The sequence below is a fragment of the Scyliorhinus canicula genome, chromosome 15 (assembly GCF_902713615.1).
Source record: "Scyliorhinus canicula chromosome 15, sScyCan1.1, whole genome shotgun sequence".
In the NCBI taxonomy this organism is placed as follows: Eukaryota; Metazoa; Chordata; class Chondrichthyes; order Carcharhiniformes; family Scyliorhinidae; genus Scyliorhinus; species Scyliorhinus canicula.
The window spans coordinates 91,366,981-91,380,888 of NC_052160.1; the positions used below are offsets into that span (position 1 = coordinate 91,366,981).

At 43.3% G+C, this 13,908-nt stretch overlaps 1 protein-coding gene across 3 annotated transcripts in view; it reads left to right on the top strand.

The window, feature by feature from the left end:
- Positions 1 to 484: 484 nt before the first annotated feature.
- The window catches only part of bcas2 (BCAS2 pre-mRNA processing factor), a 40,330-nt gene continuing 26,906 nt past the window's right edge, over positions 485 to 13,908 (top strand). For all 3 annotated transcript variants that reach the window (XM_038820172.1, XM_038820173.1, XM_038820174.1), the window contains exons 1-3: positions 485 to 632; positions 5,330 to 5,422; positions 13,493 to 13,563. In XM_038820172.1, the coding sequence (XP_038676100.1) occupies positions 540 to 632; positions 5,330 to 5,422; positions 13,493 to 13,563 (257 nt within the window). In that variant the 5' untranslated portion in view covers positions 485 to 539. The remainder of the gene's footprint in view (positions 633 to 5,329; positions 5,423 to 13,492; positions 13,564 to 13,908) is intronic.

Sequence of the window (13,908 nt, forward strand, 5' to 3'; positions counted from 1 at the left end):
AGAAGTACCTGGATGAGCACCTGGCATGTCTTAACATTCGAGGCTATAGGCCAAATGCTGGCAAATGGGATTGGGACTGGTAGATCAGGTGCCTTTCATGCAGACTAGATGGGCCAAAGGGTCTTTTCTGAAGTGTGTTTTTCTGTGATTCTGTCTCATTGCCAACAGATCACCTGGTTCAGTGGCAGGTCGTGCTCAGGTTTTTGTTTGGCAGGAGTCAGGCATTTGCAGGCGATATGAGGGCATTGCCCTATCCTCACTGCAATTCATCATCATTCTCCTGGATCTTTTAAGCGCCCTGCCCTTTAAGGAGCCAACACCACTGTGTCCTCCAGGCGGCAGGTTACAAGTGAGATTGTCCACAGCCCACAGGGGGAACATATCTGGCAACACGTTCTGCAGCTGATACCTTTTGTGCACGCGCCAAAAGGAGGGGAGGGCTTGTGCGCAGGCGCGGAGGGATCCGACATGCGCCTGCGCACTCGGTCCTGGCTGCCCACAACGCCGCGCAGGCGCAGTGGGCTGGAGCGGCGGTTAAGATGGCGGGCCCGCTGGCTGTGGCTGGCGATGTGGTCGTTGATGCGCTGCCCTATTTTGACCAAGGTTACGATGCTCCGGGTGTCCGAGAGGCGGTGAGTGCCGGAGCGGGACTGTAAACTGGCTCCGCTCTTTAACTGGAGCTTGGGATTGAGCAGAGCACTGGGGCAGTTAGTTTAATGGAAGGTGCAAACCGGAATCAAGCCTTGGCCTTTACCCCAGGACCGTATAGACTCCAATATCCTTCCTTTACTAACTCATTTTTCCTAGGGACCATTGAGGACTGGAACATTCCTCTACAAGAATCGCCATACCTCCCAAAGGATTCACTTGAGGGAAAATTTGTTGAACTTTAAAAGAAAAATGATTGACTGCACTCGATTGTGCAGCTCGTGCGAAACTTCCCCAGTGGAAGACTGGAGGGAAACCTGACCGAAAGATTGGAGTTTAGTGTATGGATGTGTCTAATCCCGCGCAGACCCCATTCCTGTCTCTTTCGTGAATCCATGTGAACTTTGAAAATCATCATAACAGTTAGACATTGTCTTTTTTTTAATTTAGAGCACCCAATTATTTTTTCCAATTAAGGGGCAAGTTAGCATGTCATATCCACCTACCTTGCACATCTGACTCGGACTGTGACTCAGGGGTGGGATTTGAACTCGGGTCCTCAGTGCTGTAGGCACTGTACCACCATGCTGCCCTCCGTCAGACATTGTTAAGGCTTAAGTAGATTCCAACACTTCCTGGCTCTCTGACTAATTGTTACAGTTGGTACTTTCCAATCCCTTAGACTGTTCTAAAATCCAGGGAATTTTGGAAAATTGTAACCAGTCCATATACTGTCTCTGCAGCTACCTCTTTTAGTAATTTAGGATGGAGGCCATCAGGTCTTGGTGTTTTTTCAAATTTTATCTCTAGTTTCTCCAATACCTTTTCCCTGATATTAATTACTTTTAATTTCCTGGTTCTTATTAGCCCCTGGCTATGTAATTTTCACCTATTACTGTGAAAATAGACACAATATTTGTTCCATGTCTCTCCATTTCCTCAATTCTCTATAATCTTTCCGGTCTCTGCCTCTGAGGGACCAATGCTTACTTAAAAAAAATACTTGTACGAGGTCTTCCAATCTGTCATTTGTTTGTATCTTCTTTGTTTACTCTTGTATTCTATTTTCTTCCTTTTGACCACTCTTTGCTGTTTTCTGAACCACTCCCAATTTTTACTTGCTATTATTCTCGGTAAGATTATAAAGCTTCTTTAATCTAAAATTATCCTTAGCTGATCTAGTACACCAGGAATATGGATCTTTCTTGCTGAGTTTGTTTTTTCATGGAATGTATTCTTGTTGAACATTTTGAATTATTTCTTTAAATGTTTCCCTTTTGAATTGTTTCTTTGAATATTTCCCACTACAGTACTTATTTACCAACAAACCTTTCAGTCTAATCTGCTGATCAATTGAATTAATTTTTTTCTCCGGTCCTTTCATATTTGACTTTTAAAATATTTCCAATTAAGGGGCAGTATAGCTTGGTCATTCCACTTACCCTGCACATCTTTTTAGGTTGTCGGGGTGAGACCCATGCAGACATGGGGAGAATGTGCAAACTCCACATGAACAGTGGGCTGGTATTGAATCTGGGTCCTTTGCACTGAGGCAGCAGAGCTCACCACTGCGCTACATTCTGCTGATCAACCGTAACCAGCTCTCCCCTGATTGTGCAATTTGGTGTGTGTTTCAGTATGTCGCTTTTAAATTTAAAAAACAAATTTAGTGTCCAAATTATTTTTTTCCAAATCAGGGGAAATTTAGCATGCCCAATTCACCTACCCTGCAATGTCGCTTTTAAACTTAATATTGGATTCAATTGTACTATGATCACTGTTTCCTAGTGTGGTACTATGATCACTGTTTCCTAGTGTATCTTTTGCTCTGAGATTACTAATTAACCCTACGTCATTGCACGATATTAGATAGTTTCACAATGTATTGTTCCAGCAAACTGCTATGAAAACATTCTATAAACTCAACTTCACACCAGCGTTACCAATTTAATTGTTCCTGTCTATATGAAAATTAATAACTCTCAATTATTATATTGCCTTTGTTATGAGCTCCAGTAATTTCTTGTCCATGGGATAAATATTTTTGGGGACCTTGTTGTTCCTAATCCCTACCCATATTGATTTTGGTTCCTAACCTTTTGAGTCCAGATTCTTTTTCACTAATATCCTTATTTCATCCACTAAATCTTGCCTTCTCAACTTGTGCTGAATTTAAACCTAATTATTAGCTTGTCAAGTTTAGTCATTGCCATCTTAATTGCTTTTGTATCTCCCTCCCTTTGTCCTTTTAACAGTTGACATGGTTGGGCTTGATATTGCCGTTAGTTTTTAACTTTCCATAGAATCCCTACAGTGCAGACTTGTCCAGCTCCTTCTTTCTATTTTAAAATCTTTATCCAAGATGCTTGGATTTTTCCTCCTGTGTATAGTGCTTCTTTGCACCTCTAACTTTCAATGTTGCTCTCATTTCAATGGTGGTTTGTTTTGTTGAACATGAATGTTTGCTAATATACCAGTGTTTGTATTTTTCCACCTTCTCTGACCATCATTGGCCCTTGGTACAATCCTGTATTGTTCTTAAACTTCAAATGCTCTGCTGTGCTCCACATTTGCGTCCTTCTCCCAACATCTTTGCTGTGTAGAAATTAAACCTCATTTGTAGCTATAGTTTGAAAACTGGGATATCTTTGATGCCATGATCTGCCTTTCTCAAACTTGACATTTGATCAAAATGTCTTGATTTTTGTGGTCTTCTCTTCAGGAAACACAAAGCACAAGATAAAGGATGTGTTTTAAGTTTGTGGGAGTGGTATGTTGTAGGGATTTGTGCTGGGATTTCAGTCCAAAAAGTCCCGCCAAGGTTAGCCTCTCTTCCAACCTCTCTCATCGGGCACGGGGTACAAAAGTCTGACAACACCCACTGATTCAAAAAAGACTTCTTCCCTGCAGTTACCAGACTCTTGAATGACCCTCTTATGGACTGAACTGATCTCTCCACGCATCTTCTCTACTGAGCAGCACTACACTCCATATGCTTCACCTGATGTCTATATATTTACATTGTGTGTCTGTCATATGTCCTATGTTTTTCTTGTGTAGAACGATCTGCCTGGACAGTACGCAGAACAATACTTTACCTTGTTCCCTGTACATGTGACAATCAATCTAAATCTATTCTACTAAATCCAAATTATGGAGATTCGGCGGATAACCATTTAGTGTCCGAAGATAGGTGAGGGTATGGGGTTAGGGCGGTGGAGTGGGCCTCGGTAGAGTGCTCTTTCTGAGGGCCAGTGCAGACTTGATGGGCTGAAAGACCTTCTGCACTGTAGGATATGGATTCTATGAAAGTTCGCTATCAATACCAAATCGGGTGGTTTGGCAAGCAGACAGAATTTAGCAGAACACTGGGGGTCAGAGGCAGGTTAGCTGAATATTTATCCAACACGAGTCAATGGCGTGCAGAATATCTCTGGCTAAACCTCAATACCTACAAAAGGGCAAACCAGCTAATAAGAAATTTTAAGTGCAAATAAGACCAAGTAGCATATACTGAATGGAACAGGCTTATCAAACACCAGTAGATTAAACCATGTTTTGACAGCAGTATTAAATTTTGGTTTTGACAGCAGTATTAAATTTATATTCAAAATTTTAGAAACCAGAGAATGGGGAAATAAACCAGAGAATGGGGAAAGTGACCTCCACAAAAGCAGTGTTCCCAACATTCACAATGTCTTTGACAATTTATTGATTTTTGCAGCATTGTTTTAATGTAAAATTCACAGGGATTGTTCTTTTCCCACACAAAAGCAGGCTTTAATCAGTTCCCACAGCGCAAATTTATTTTCCTGGAAGAGGTGGTTAGCCTATCGACAGAGTTTGCACCACTCCTCGTCAAACATGGCTGACCAGGTGTTACTTCCGCACTTAGTCAGCCATTTTGCAGCACGACTCACAATCTGTTTGACCGTGTTATGAATACTTCTTCCTTGGCCATAAAGTCCTGGGGTGGGACTCGAACCTGACGTTTCTGGCTCGGGCAGGAATGCTACCCCATGTACTACAATACCTCAATTCACAGATAAAAAAGAGAAAACAATTCTGATAGATATTACAAAAATCAATAAATCTTTAACAAAATGAAATTATGCCAATGCTGCCATATCATACAACTTTTTATATGCATTTATTTTAAAAAAAACCTTTGTTGCCACGTCACTTTAGTGATGTGTGTTAGTGTTTTACAGTTGAGGGAATCACTTACTAGTTTATTTCTGGCCAGGTTTTTAAGATTAATTCAGTCTGACTCCAGTGCATTCAGGCCTCTTAAGATTGAGTTAGAAATTGAATGCACAGCAATTGCAAAAAAAAACAATTCAAATTTGAAATATAATTTCATACAAATGTTGTATTGCTCAGAATCATAAATGGAATGATGTCTGATTACATTCTACATAAACTAAACCCAAATTGAATCATGTCCGCCTCTGTTTTTTAACCTTTCGCAGATCCTGAATTTAGTATGGTGACAAATGTTTGTTTTCCAAAAGGTCTGGGGGTTCCTGACTCTTCTTAGCAGCTGCCATTGGGTAGAATCCTTTTGACTCCCAGTTGCCTGCAATCCCATTCTGATCTGATGATTTAAAATGCATTTCAGCAAGGATTAATTGAAGGCCGCTTAGTATTTGGGTTTTAATCACGTTTTGTTCTTTTTCAGGCAGCTGCTCTGGTGGAGGAGGAGACCAGACGTTATCGACCCACAAAAAATTACCTGAGCTATTTGCCTACACCTGACTATTCAGCATTTGAAGTGAGTCTGTGTGACTTCTTTTAACTTTGATGTTTGGGATTAGAAACTGTAAATTGCCTTTTCATGTGCTGATTAGAAAGAGCAGTCGGAGAATGTTGTGCAAATGTGAAGTATACAGTAATGAGGGTGCAAGAGAGCTGCTGGCAACATTCCAATATTTTGCCCAAGTGGTTATTTATTGTGTGAATGCTGCAGTCAGTACTTAACAGGAAAACCCCATTTTGTCAGGTTGATTCTATTGTCCAAATACACCTTGGTAAATGCTGCCCTCCAAGTCAGTTGTGATCCAGGACCTCTTTGGCCAGAATGGATCGGGATTAGAGTGGATAGTGCTTTTGCCAGTTGATGCATATGTTCCTTCCTCCATCATCCAGGGGAGCAGAGGAGCAAAACAGGATTATGAGGCATGATAGTTTGGGAGAATGACTAATAATCTCCCAAGTGCTGCTCTTCACTGTGATGTTGGTACCCCTGGGGATATGGGCAACATCTTTGGTCCGTACATAGGAGAAATTGTCCAATAGTTGCTTTAAGGTCTAAAACAAGCTACAATTTTTTTTTTAGACGGTGAAAAAATATTATTTTACGTTGTGTTAAAGGAAATAAACATTATGATGCTCCCTGGTCAATGTTTACTCCACCTGTTATATTTTTCACGTTTGCAAAGGCATGCAGCGTAGCCCAGGGGTGAGCTGACTGATTTGACCTAGGTGCCTATTGATCATCAGCAAAGTCTCAGTTTCCTCGCATGAGGGTGGAGGTTTCCAACCTGTCTTTCACCAAACTACTTTGAGCCGACATGGCTACCTGGAGTAATGCACCATCTGGGAGGAGAAGGCCATCAGCCATATTTGCCTGAAGGTGCAAGGCAAACTGCCGATGGCCAGCACTTAATGCAGGTCTCCCAGCTGGAGATAGCCGTGTGGAGTTTGGAGGGGATCAACTGGCCCGGCTTGATCTCAACGGCCGACCGTGGGCTCTGGAAAACTTCAAAGCCTGTTCCCCAGGAAGTAAGAGCACATCATCTATTCCTGGGTTTCCACGCCCAAAGAAGGGTTTGCTCATGGAAATATCTCAAGTTGAGACACAGTTGGGAGGAAGCCATCAACAAAATAAAATTTAGATTTGTGCCGAAGTGTAGCAGTCTTTTTCTAAAATGTAAAATTTTGCGCCTGGGTTGAACCAAAGCAGAGTTCAGTCAAGTGAACATTCGGAAAAGTCAGCTCATTGCAACCAGGCAACTTAATCTCCATGCTCCTCATCCCCCAACAACCATGCAATGAACTGCAGGAAGCTGAAGAGCAGACTTTAAACAATAAATCCTAGTCAAACTCAAAATAATTCTGAGACGTTCTTGTCTGACCTTCGACATTGCAACTACCGTTGTATGCATTAATAGCAATGACCTCATTTCAGAACTCGGCCAGCTCCCTTTTGAATATTTACAGTGAATTTCCCCTCACTGCGTGACCTGCCAACTTCTTCCAAATATCAGTGACTTTCTGGAAATGAAAAACCACCTGACATCTTATCTGCTTCTGTACTTGCATAATTTATGTGCATGTCCCTTTGTTCTTAACTAATTCAAACAATCTCTCCACATGGACACGGTTCATTATAATCTGGTCTCTCCTGATGTCTACATTTCTGGACCAAAATTATGCATATCCCTGAGCTCATCGTGTCTCAGTTTTAAAAACAACTTCAGTTATTCTAATGGCCCTTCTCTGAATGTTTCCCATGTCTCCCACCATGTAGTGAAATCATAACTAGAAACTGTTTTCTACATGGTGCATAACTTGTTTTTATACAAGAATACTGTACCTTTATATTGGCTAAACTGTTTGCCTTCTGTAGCATTGATTTTGGACCTTTTAGAAACTTGTGCCGTTTAAATAGTAACTTGCATTTATACAATGCCTTTTATAACTGTGTGGCGTCCTAAAGAGCTTTAATGCTAATGAAGCACTTTTGAAATGTCACCGCTAGAAAATGTGGCGACAATTTTGCACACGGCAAGCTCCAACAAAGAGAAAATATTTGTTTATTTACAATACAAGTGGGTTGGATCAGATTTCAGCTTAATTTGATCCTGCCCCTGCTGTGGAGTAATTCCGTTCTCCACAATGGGTAATTTTTGTTAAGTAGGTTGCCAGGCAGTGAGTGATGCTGTGATTACACAGTATGGCTGAAGAAGGTATAAATCCTATGACTTGTGCTATGATGCAACACAAAAGGGTGATGAAGTTGACTTGAAGAACCTCAAAACTAGTGTCCAGCAATTATAATTGTAGCTGTCCTTGGTTCGTTAATTAAAAGAATTAGATACTAATCAGTGGATTAGTGACTGCTTTGGAATTTTATGCTGGTTTTCCCATTTTTGGAAGAGATTATTTTTTTTCATTGCTGCTGTAGTTGTGCCGAACTCTGCTGTTACTGATTGATTAAAGCCAGCAGTCTACAATACTGCATATTTGTATACAAAGGCACAGGTAGCGAGAACCAAGCAGCAAGCAACCTCAAAAGGCCAGCACACCACAGCAATTTAACCAGCGGTTCCATAAGTTTCAAACACCACCTGACTCCCAAACCCTGTCCATCATCTAAATGGCACGAGTCAAAAATGTGATGCAATAATCTCCACTTGCCTGGCTCAACATCCAGGGCAAAACAGCCCTCTTGATTTGCACCCCATCCTCAAACACACACTGCCTATATTATCTGTGCGCAATGGGAGCAGTGGTACCATGTACAAGATGCACTGCAGGAACTCACCAAAACGCCTTCTAAACCAGCCTCTACCACCTCGAAGGGCAAGGGCAGCAAACACATGGGACTACCACCGCTTCCAAGTTCCCTTCCAAGTTATCTTGACTTGGAACTATATCACTTCCTTTACTGTTGCTGGGTCAAAACCCTGGAACTCCTTCCCTGACAGCAATTTAAGTGTACCTACAACACGGATCCTGCAACAGTTCAGTAAGGTGGCTCACCACCACCTCAGGCGGTTGGGGATGGACGATAAATGCTTGTCTAGTCAGTGAAGTCCACATGAAATGATTTTAAAAAAAGACTTGGTAACGAAGCACATTCCATTTTGGTTTACTCTTCAGTCGCCTCTCTGCTATATAAGTGCATGTTCAATGTCAGAATGGTCTTCAGGCTCTCCCATAAGAGTGCAGTATGCTGAAGAACTACTAATGCCTTGCGAACAATAACTTTTGGTGATATTGATTTGCAGGATAAATATTGGCCAAGGCACTGTGAGTAGCTCCTACTCTTCTTCAAAATTACACCATGTGATCTTATATGCTCACCTGAGAGGAGGCACCCATGATTTTAACAGCAGTTATTCTGATGATGGCACACTCCTTTGTTCATGCGTTGGAGTGTGAGTCTTGCCCCAGTCTGGAATAGCGCTGCGCCACTTGGATCTCTATTAATTCAGCCCAGCATACATGCACTTTCCTGGTATCAGTCCAACATTTAATGCCAAGTGTGGAGCCTTGTAATTGTTTTTTCATCTTCTTGAGGGTTTTGACATCATCTTCTACATCTTTCTTCATCTGTAACTATAGAGTTAAAGATCAGTGCAGATGATGATGCAGTAATGCTCTGATTAATTATCGTTATTCATGAAGGCCCCACCTTCTCAACCTTGCTCCTCACCTGAGGTATGGTGATCCTCAGGTTAAATCACCACCAGTCAGCTCTTCTCAAAGGGGAAAGCAGCCAATGGTCATCTGGGACTAGAGGACTTTAGCTAATTATCATTGCACAGTGTGGTGTCCAGTACTGTTTCTCCTTCTCCTCCCCCCCCCCCCCCCCCCCCCCCCAAAACACCTCCACAAGAACGAGGCATGCCAAGAATCCTGAGGAGCTGAAAGGACGGCAGAATCAACAAAAGAACACGTGGGGCACTGAGAAATCTGTTGCACCTGAACAGGGTGTGCTGCCAGGACATATGCCGCCCCCCCATTAAACAAATGGATGATGGACCTCCTAACACAGGAGATCCATTGTATAGAGATTTTGAAAAATTTTTTAAATTTTTTTTTATAAATTTAGATTACCCAATTATTTTTTCCAATTAAGGGGCAATTTAGCGTAGCCAATCCACCTACTCTGCACATCTTTGGGCTGTGGGGGCGAAACCCACGCAGACACGGGGAGAATGTGCAAACTCCACACGGACAGTGACCCAGAGCCGGGATCGAACCTGGGACCTCAGCGCCGTGAGGCGGTTGTGCTAACCACTAGGCCACCGTGCTGCCCTTCCATTGTATAGAGATGCCATTAAATTAGAAATGAAGGTGGTGGCATCGGAGGCACTAATCCCCTTTCAAGCAATGCTGGAAAAGGCAGAGCGGCATCTGGAGACGGAAGGTGACAATCAGGGAGTTGGAGAAGGCTGCAACCAACTGGATTGCCTCACTGGAGAAGCAGATGGCAAGGTTGATGGTGACAAATTATTGTATACAAGGTGCACAAAAATAAGGAGAGGGTGGCTCGGCAACTGCTGGTATACTCCATACTGGAAGTGGATCGTTGGTAAACTCGAGACCCCAACTGTTGAAGAGGAGAGAGGAAAAAGTTACAGATGGACTTTGACCTGCAGTCCACTGGGAAAGCAGTGCCCCAATAGCTCCAGGTTAAATACCAAAGCGGTAGGCTCATTCATGGGGCCACAGACTTCCACAAAGTCGTCGCAATCTTCTACTTGGGGCTGTACGGCTCCCGAGGCCCCAGAGGGGGACTTGAAGACGAAACAGTTCCTCGATGGACTGGACATGTCGGTTGAGGGGGAAGATAAGAGATGCAGCCTCTAAGCACCATTCGAACTGGGGAAAGTCATGGAGAGTATTAACTCCATGGGGAGGGGAAGGGTCCAGATGGATCCCGGCAGGCTTCTACAAAACATTCATGCCAGCATTTGTGGGAGATGTTTACAGATTCCTTAGTAAAGGGCACCCTGGCAACTATACTGGCACAAGCCTCAATATCGATGATACCCAAAATAGACAATAACCCGACTTAGTGTGGGTCTACAGGCCCATCTAATTTCTCAAAGTAGTTGCAAACATCCTGGCGAGGCGGCTGGAGAGCTGCATACCAGAGGTAGTTATGGAGGAACAGATGGGCTTTGTCAAGGGCAGGCAGCTAATGTCGAACATCATGCACCTGCTGAACATAATGACCCCATCTGGGAGATAACCAGATCATCTATCTGGACGCAGAAAAGGCCTTCAACAGAGTTGAATGGAAGTACCTCGTAGAGGTATTGGAAAAGTTTGGGCCAGGGTTCACCTCTTGGGTGAAACTACTGTACAGTACTCCAATGCAAGCGTACAGAAAAAAATCAGCTTTGGGTCCGGTCGCACAGAGGCACAAGTGTTACAATGGGCAGGATTGCCCACTATTCCACTGCTGTTTGCTCTGGCAAACGAGCCACTAGCAATCAACCCCAGTGCGCTGGAGAGGCATCCAAAGTGGAGGACAGATCATGAGTTTCACTCTATGTGGATGACCTGCTCTTCTACATCTCAAACCCCTGGGCCAGTATGGAAGGGATAATGAAGCTCCTAAAGGAGTTCGGAGCCTTTTCCAGTCACAAACTTAACCTGGGCAAGAGCAAGGTCCACTCTGTAAACCCGCAAGAGAGGGACAGCTGGAAGGGTTGCCGTTTAAACAAGCCCAAACCAAATTCCACCCCCCGCCACCAAATACTCTAGAGTTCAGTGGTAGTAACCGCGCTCAGGACGTGGTACCAATAGTCAAGAGGAAGCGACCCGAGACACATTCAGGTCAAAAATCTCCGCAAGGAAACCACTATGTACCCCGAGACACCAGGACACTCGTTGGTAGAAGAACTTCTGGACACAGGCGACTTCGGGAAGGGAAAGTGCGCAGACTTGTACGGGCTACCGGTGGAAGCGGTACGCTCCCTATTGGGTGAGAGGAGGAAAATTATGGGGGGAGGAGGAACTAGGCATCAAGATGGGGGTGGACTTTAGATCGTAGCACTGCGCAGGATGAACTTCACCTCCACGTATGTCAGGCTGAGCCTAAAGCAGCTAAAGGTGGTGCACCGAGCACACTTAACCAGAACTTGAACGAGTGGGTTCTTTCCGGAGCTGGAGGACAAATGCGGATGGTGCTAGGGAGACTCAGCCAACCACACTCTCATGTTCCGGACCTGTCGGGTACTGGACAACCTTCTTGGGGCCATGTCCAGGATTGTTGGAGTGAGGGTGGAGCCATGCCAAAAGTAGTGGGGTATCAGATCAGCCAGAGGTCTTCGTGGGGAGGAGGGCCACCGTCCAGCCTTTGCCTCCCTGATCGCCCGCCAGAGAATCCTGCTCGGCTGGCGTTCAGCAGCATCTCCCCAAGCTGCAGACTGGCTGTCCAACCTGGCAGAATTTCTCAGTCTGGATAAAATACAGTTTGCCATTTGTGGGTTGGAAGAATGCTTCCACAGAACGTAAAAGCCATTCACCAACTTGTTTCAATACCTGTTCATAGCCAGCAATCAGTGGAGTAAGGGGAAGGGAAAGAGAGAAGGGAGGGGGGAGAGCGAAGGCAAACAAGAGAACGCAAGGGACAAAGCCGTGGGGGACTGGTCCAAGGGCAAGCCAAAGCCCAAATTGAACTGTAAGTAGACACTTGCAAATACGTGCTCTGTCCATATTGGGGATTGTAATGTGTATGCCGACTAAAGGGGGCTCACGGCCCCATTTGGAGGGAAGACAGTTGTTTGTAATAGATGTAGGTTTCGATTTTCTCTTTCTAATTTTCCTTTCTGGTGCGGCTTTGTAATTCTAACTTATGAATTGATATGAAAATCCATTAAAAATATTTTTTTAAAAACAAAAGTGAGGCCACATGACCTTAATGACTTAGATACCTGTGATAACCAGGCTTGGAGTGATAAATTGAAGTCTCAGTACCTACCAGTATCCACAGTCTGTCAGATGCAAGTGAGAATATATAACGGTGGCAGAATCACCTTGCTTGCTGAAAGGAGTTCATTTTGTATGAAGAATTTGATTTCTGATAATTGCGTTTTTAGCAATAGATAAAATTGGGCCAGTCCACACACATGCGTTTCTTTTCACAGGATGACCTTTTCCCATGCCTCGCAGATGTAGAAAATGTGTAATTCTTCTATAGATTGTTCTTTGGTATTTTTACAAGGAACTCACTTAGCCTTTGACTTTCCAGATCTCCCATTTTTGGAATTTGATCTCTAGTAAAGGCATGCATTCATTCTGCATGTCTTTTATACAAAATACATCATGCATTTTGATTTATAGAGCTGGAGTCATTGAATCTTGCTGCTGCCTAATGTCGGTAAAAATTGCAGCAAAGCCTTTGTCAGATGTTTTATTCTCTACGTGGTTGATACCAGCAACGTGCAGTTTGTTGCCCATTTCCCAGTTGCCCTGAGAAAATAATGGTGGTTCTAAAGTTCTCTGCAATTTTTTAGTTTTCCAAGGATATTAAACCATAATTAAACTATGATCATAGCATCTTGTAGCAGAGCTGGAGGTCATTCACTCCATTCTGCCTGTGCAGCAGCTTTGAAAGAGCTATCTAATTTGTCCCACTCTCTCCTTTTTCCCCCATAGCCCTGCAATCCCCCATAGCCTTTTCAAGTATATCTCATTTCCCCTTTGAAAGCACGAATGAATCTACTTCCATCACCCATTCAGGCCATGGGTGATAAGGCCAGACCCATAAACTCAGTGAGGGTAAAATAATTCTTTTGATTTCCCCCTAGTTTCTGTCAAATGTTCTAAATCTGTGCAGTAATGAAGCTAACCAGAACCCTGTGAGATTTAACTGTTGTGTTGCTATTTTACGGAGTTCAGTCTTCACAAAGGATATGTACAGCAGTGTAGCGCAGCACAGTAACAGCTCTACGGGAAGTGTGTTACGGGTTCATTTAAACGTTTTAATCATGTTTGATTCATTGATGCTGCACCACACGAAAATGCAGTGCTTTAAAACGTTTGCCTAGGTTATAAACGTTTTAAAGGCTAATGGGTTTTTATTTAACTTATTTTATAGACCGAAATTATGAGGAATGAATTTGAGCGACTGGCAGCTCGCCAACCAATGGAACTGCTCAGTATGAAAAGGTGAGGCTGCAGGTTTGCTTGGAAAATGTAAACTGGAAAATGACGGGTGGGTGAGCAACAGGCTTAAAAAAACAAGCAGCTTTTGTAATGAATGGCAAGGCTAACATTTACGAATAGTTTGTTGAAATTCATTCCTTTGGGATTGGAATTAATTGGAAGACTGTATACTTTATCTTCCCCAGTCTCACTGATGTGAATAGTTGGATGGAATGGCAGGTTGGAAGCTGGAGCCGGAGGAGCCTTTTTGGCTCTATGCCAGCACTGGCTCGTTGAAAGAGCTAGCAAATTAGGACCAAGTTACTATTGAATTGACTCTAAAAAAATTATTTCCTGGGATGTAGACGT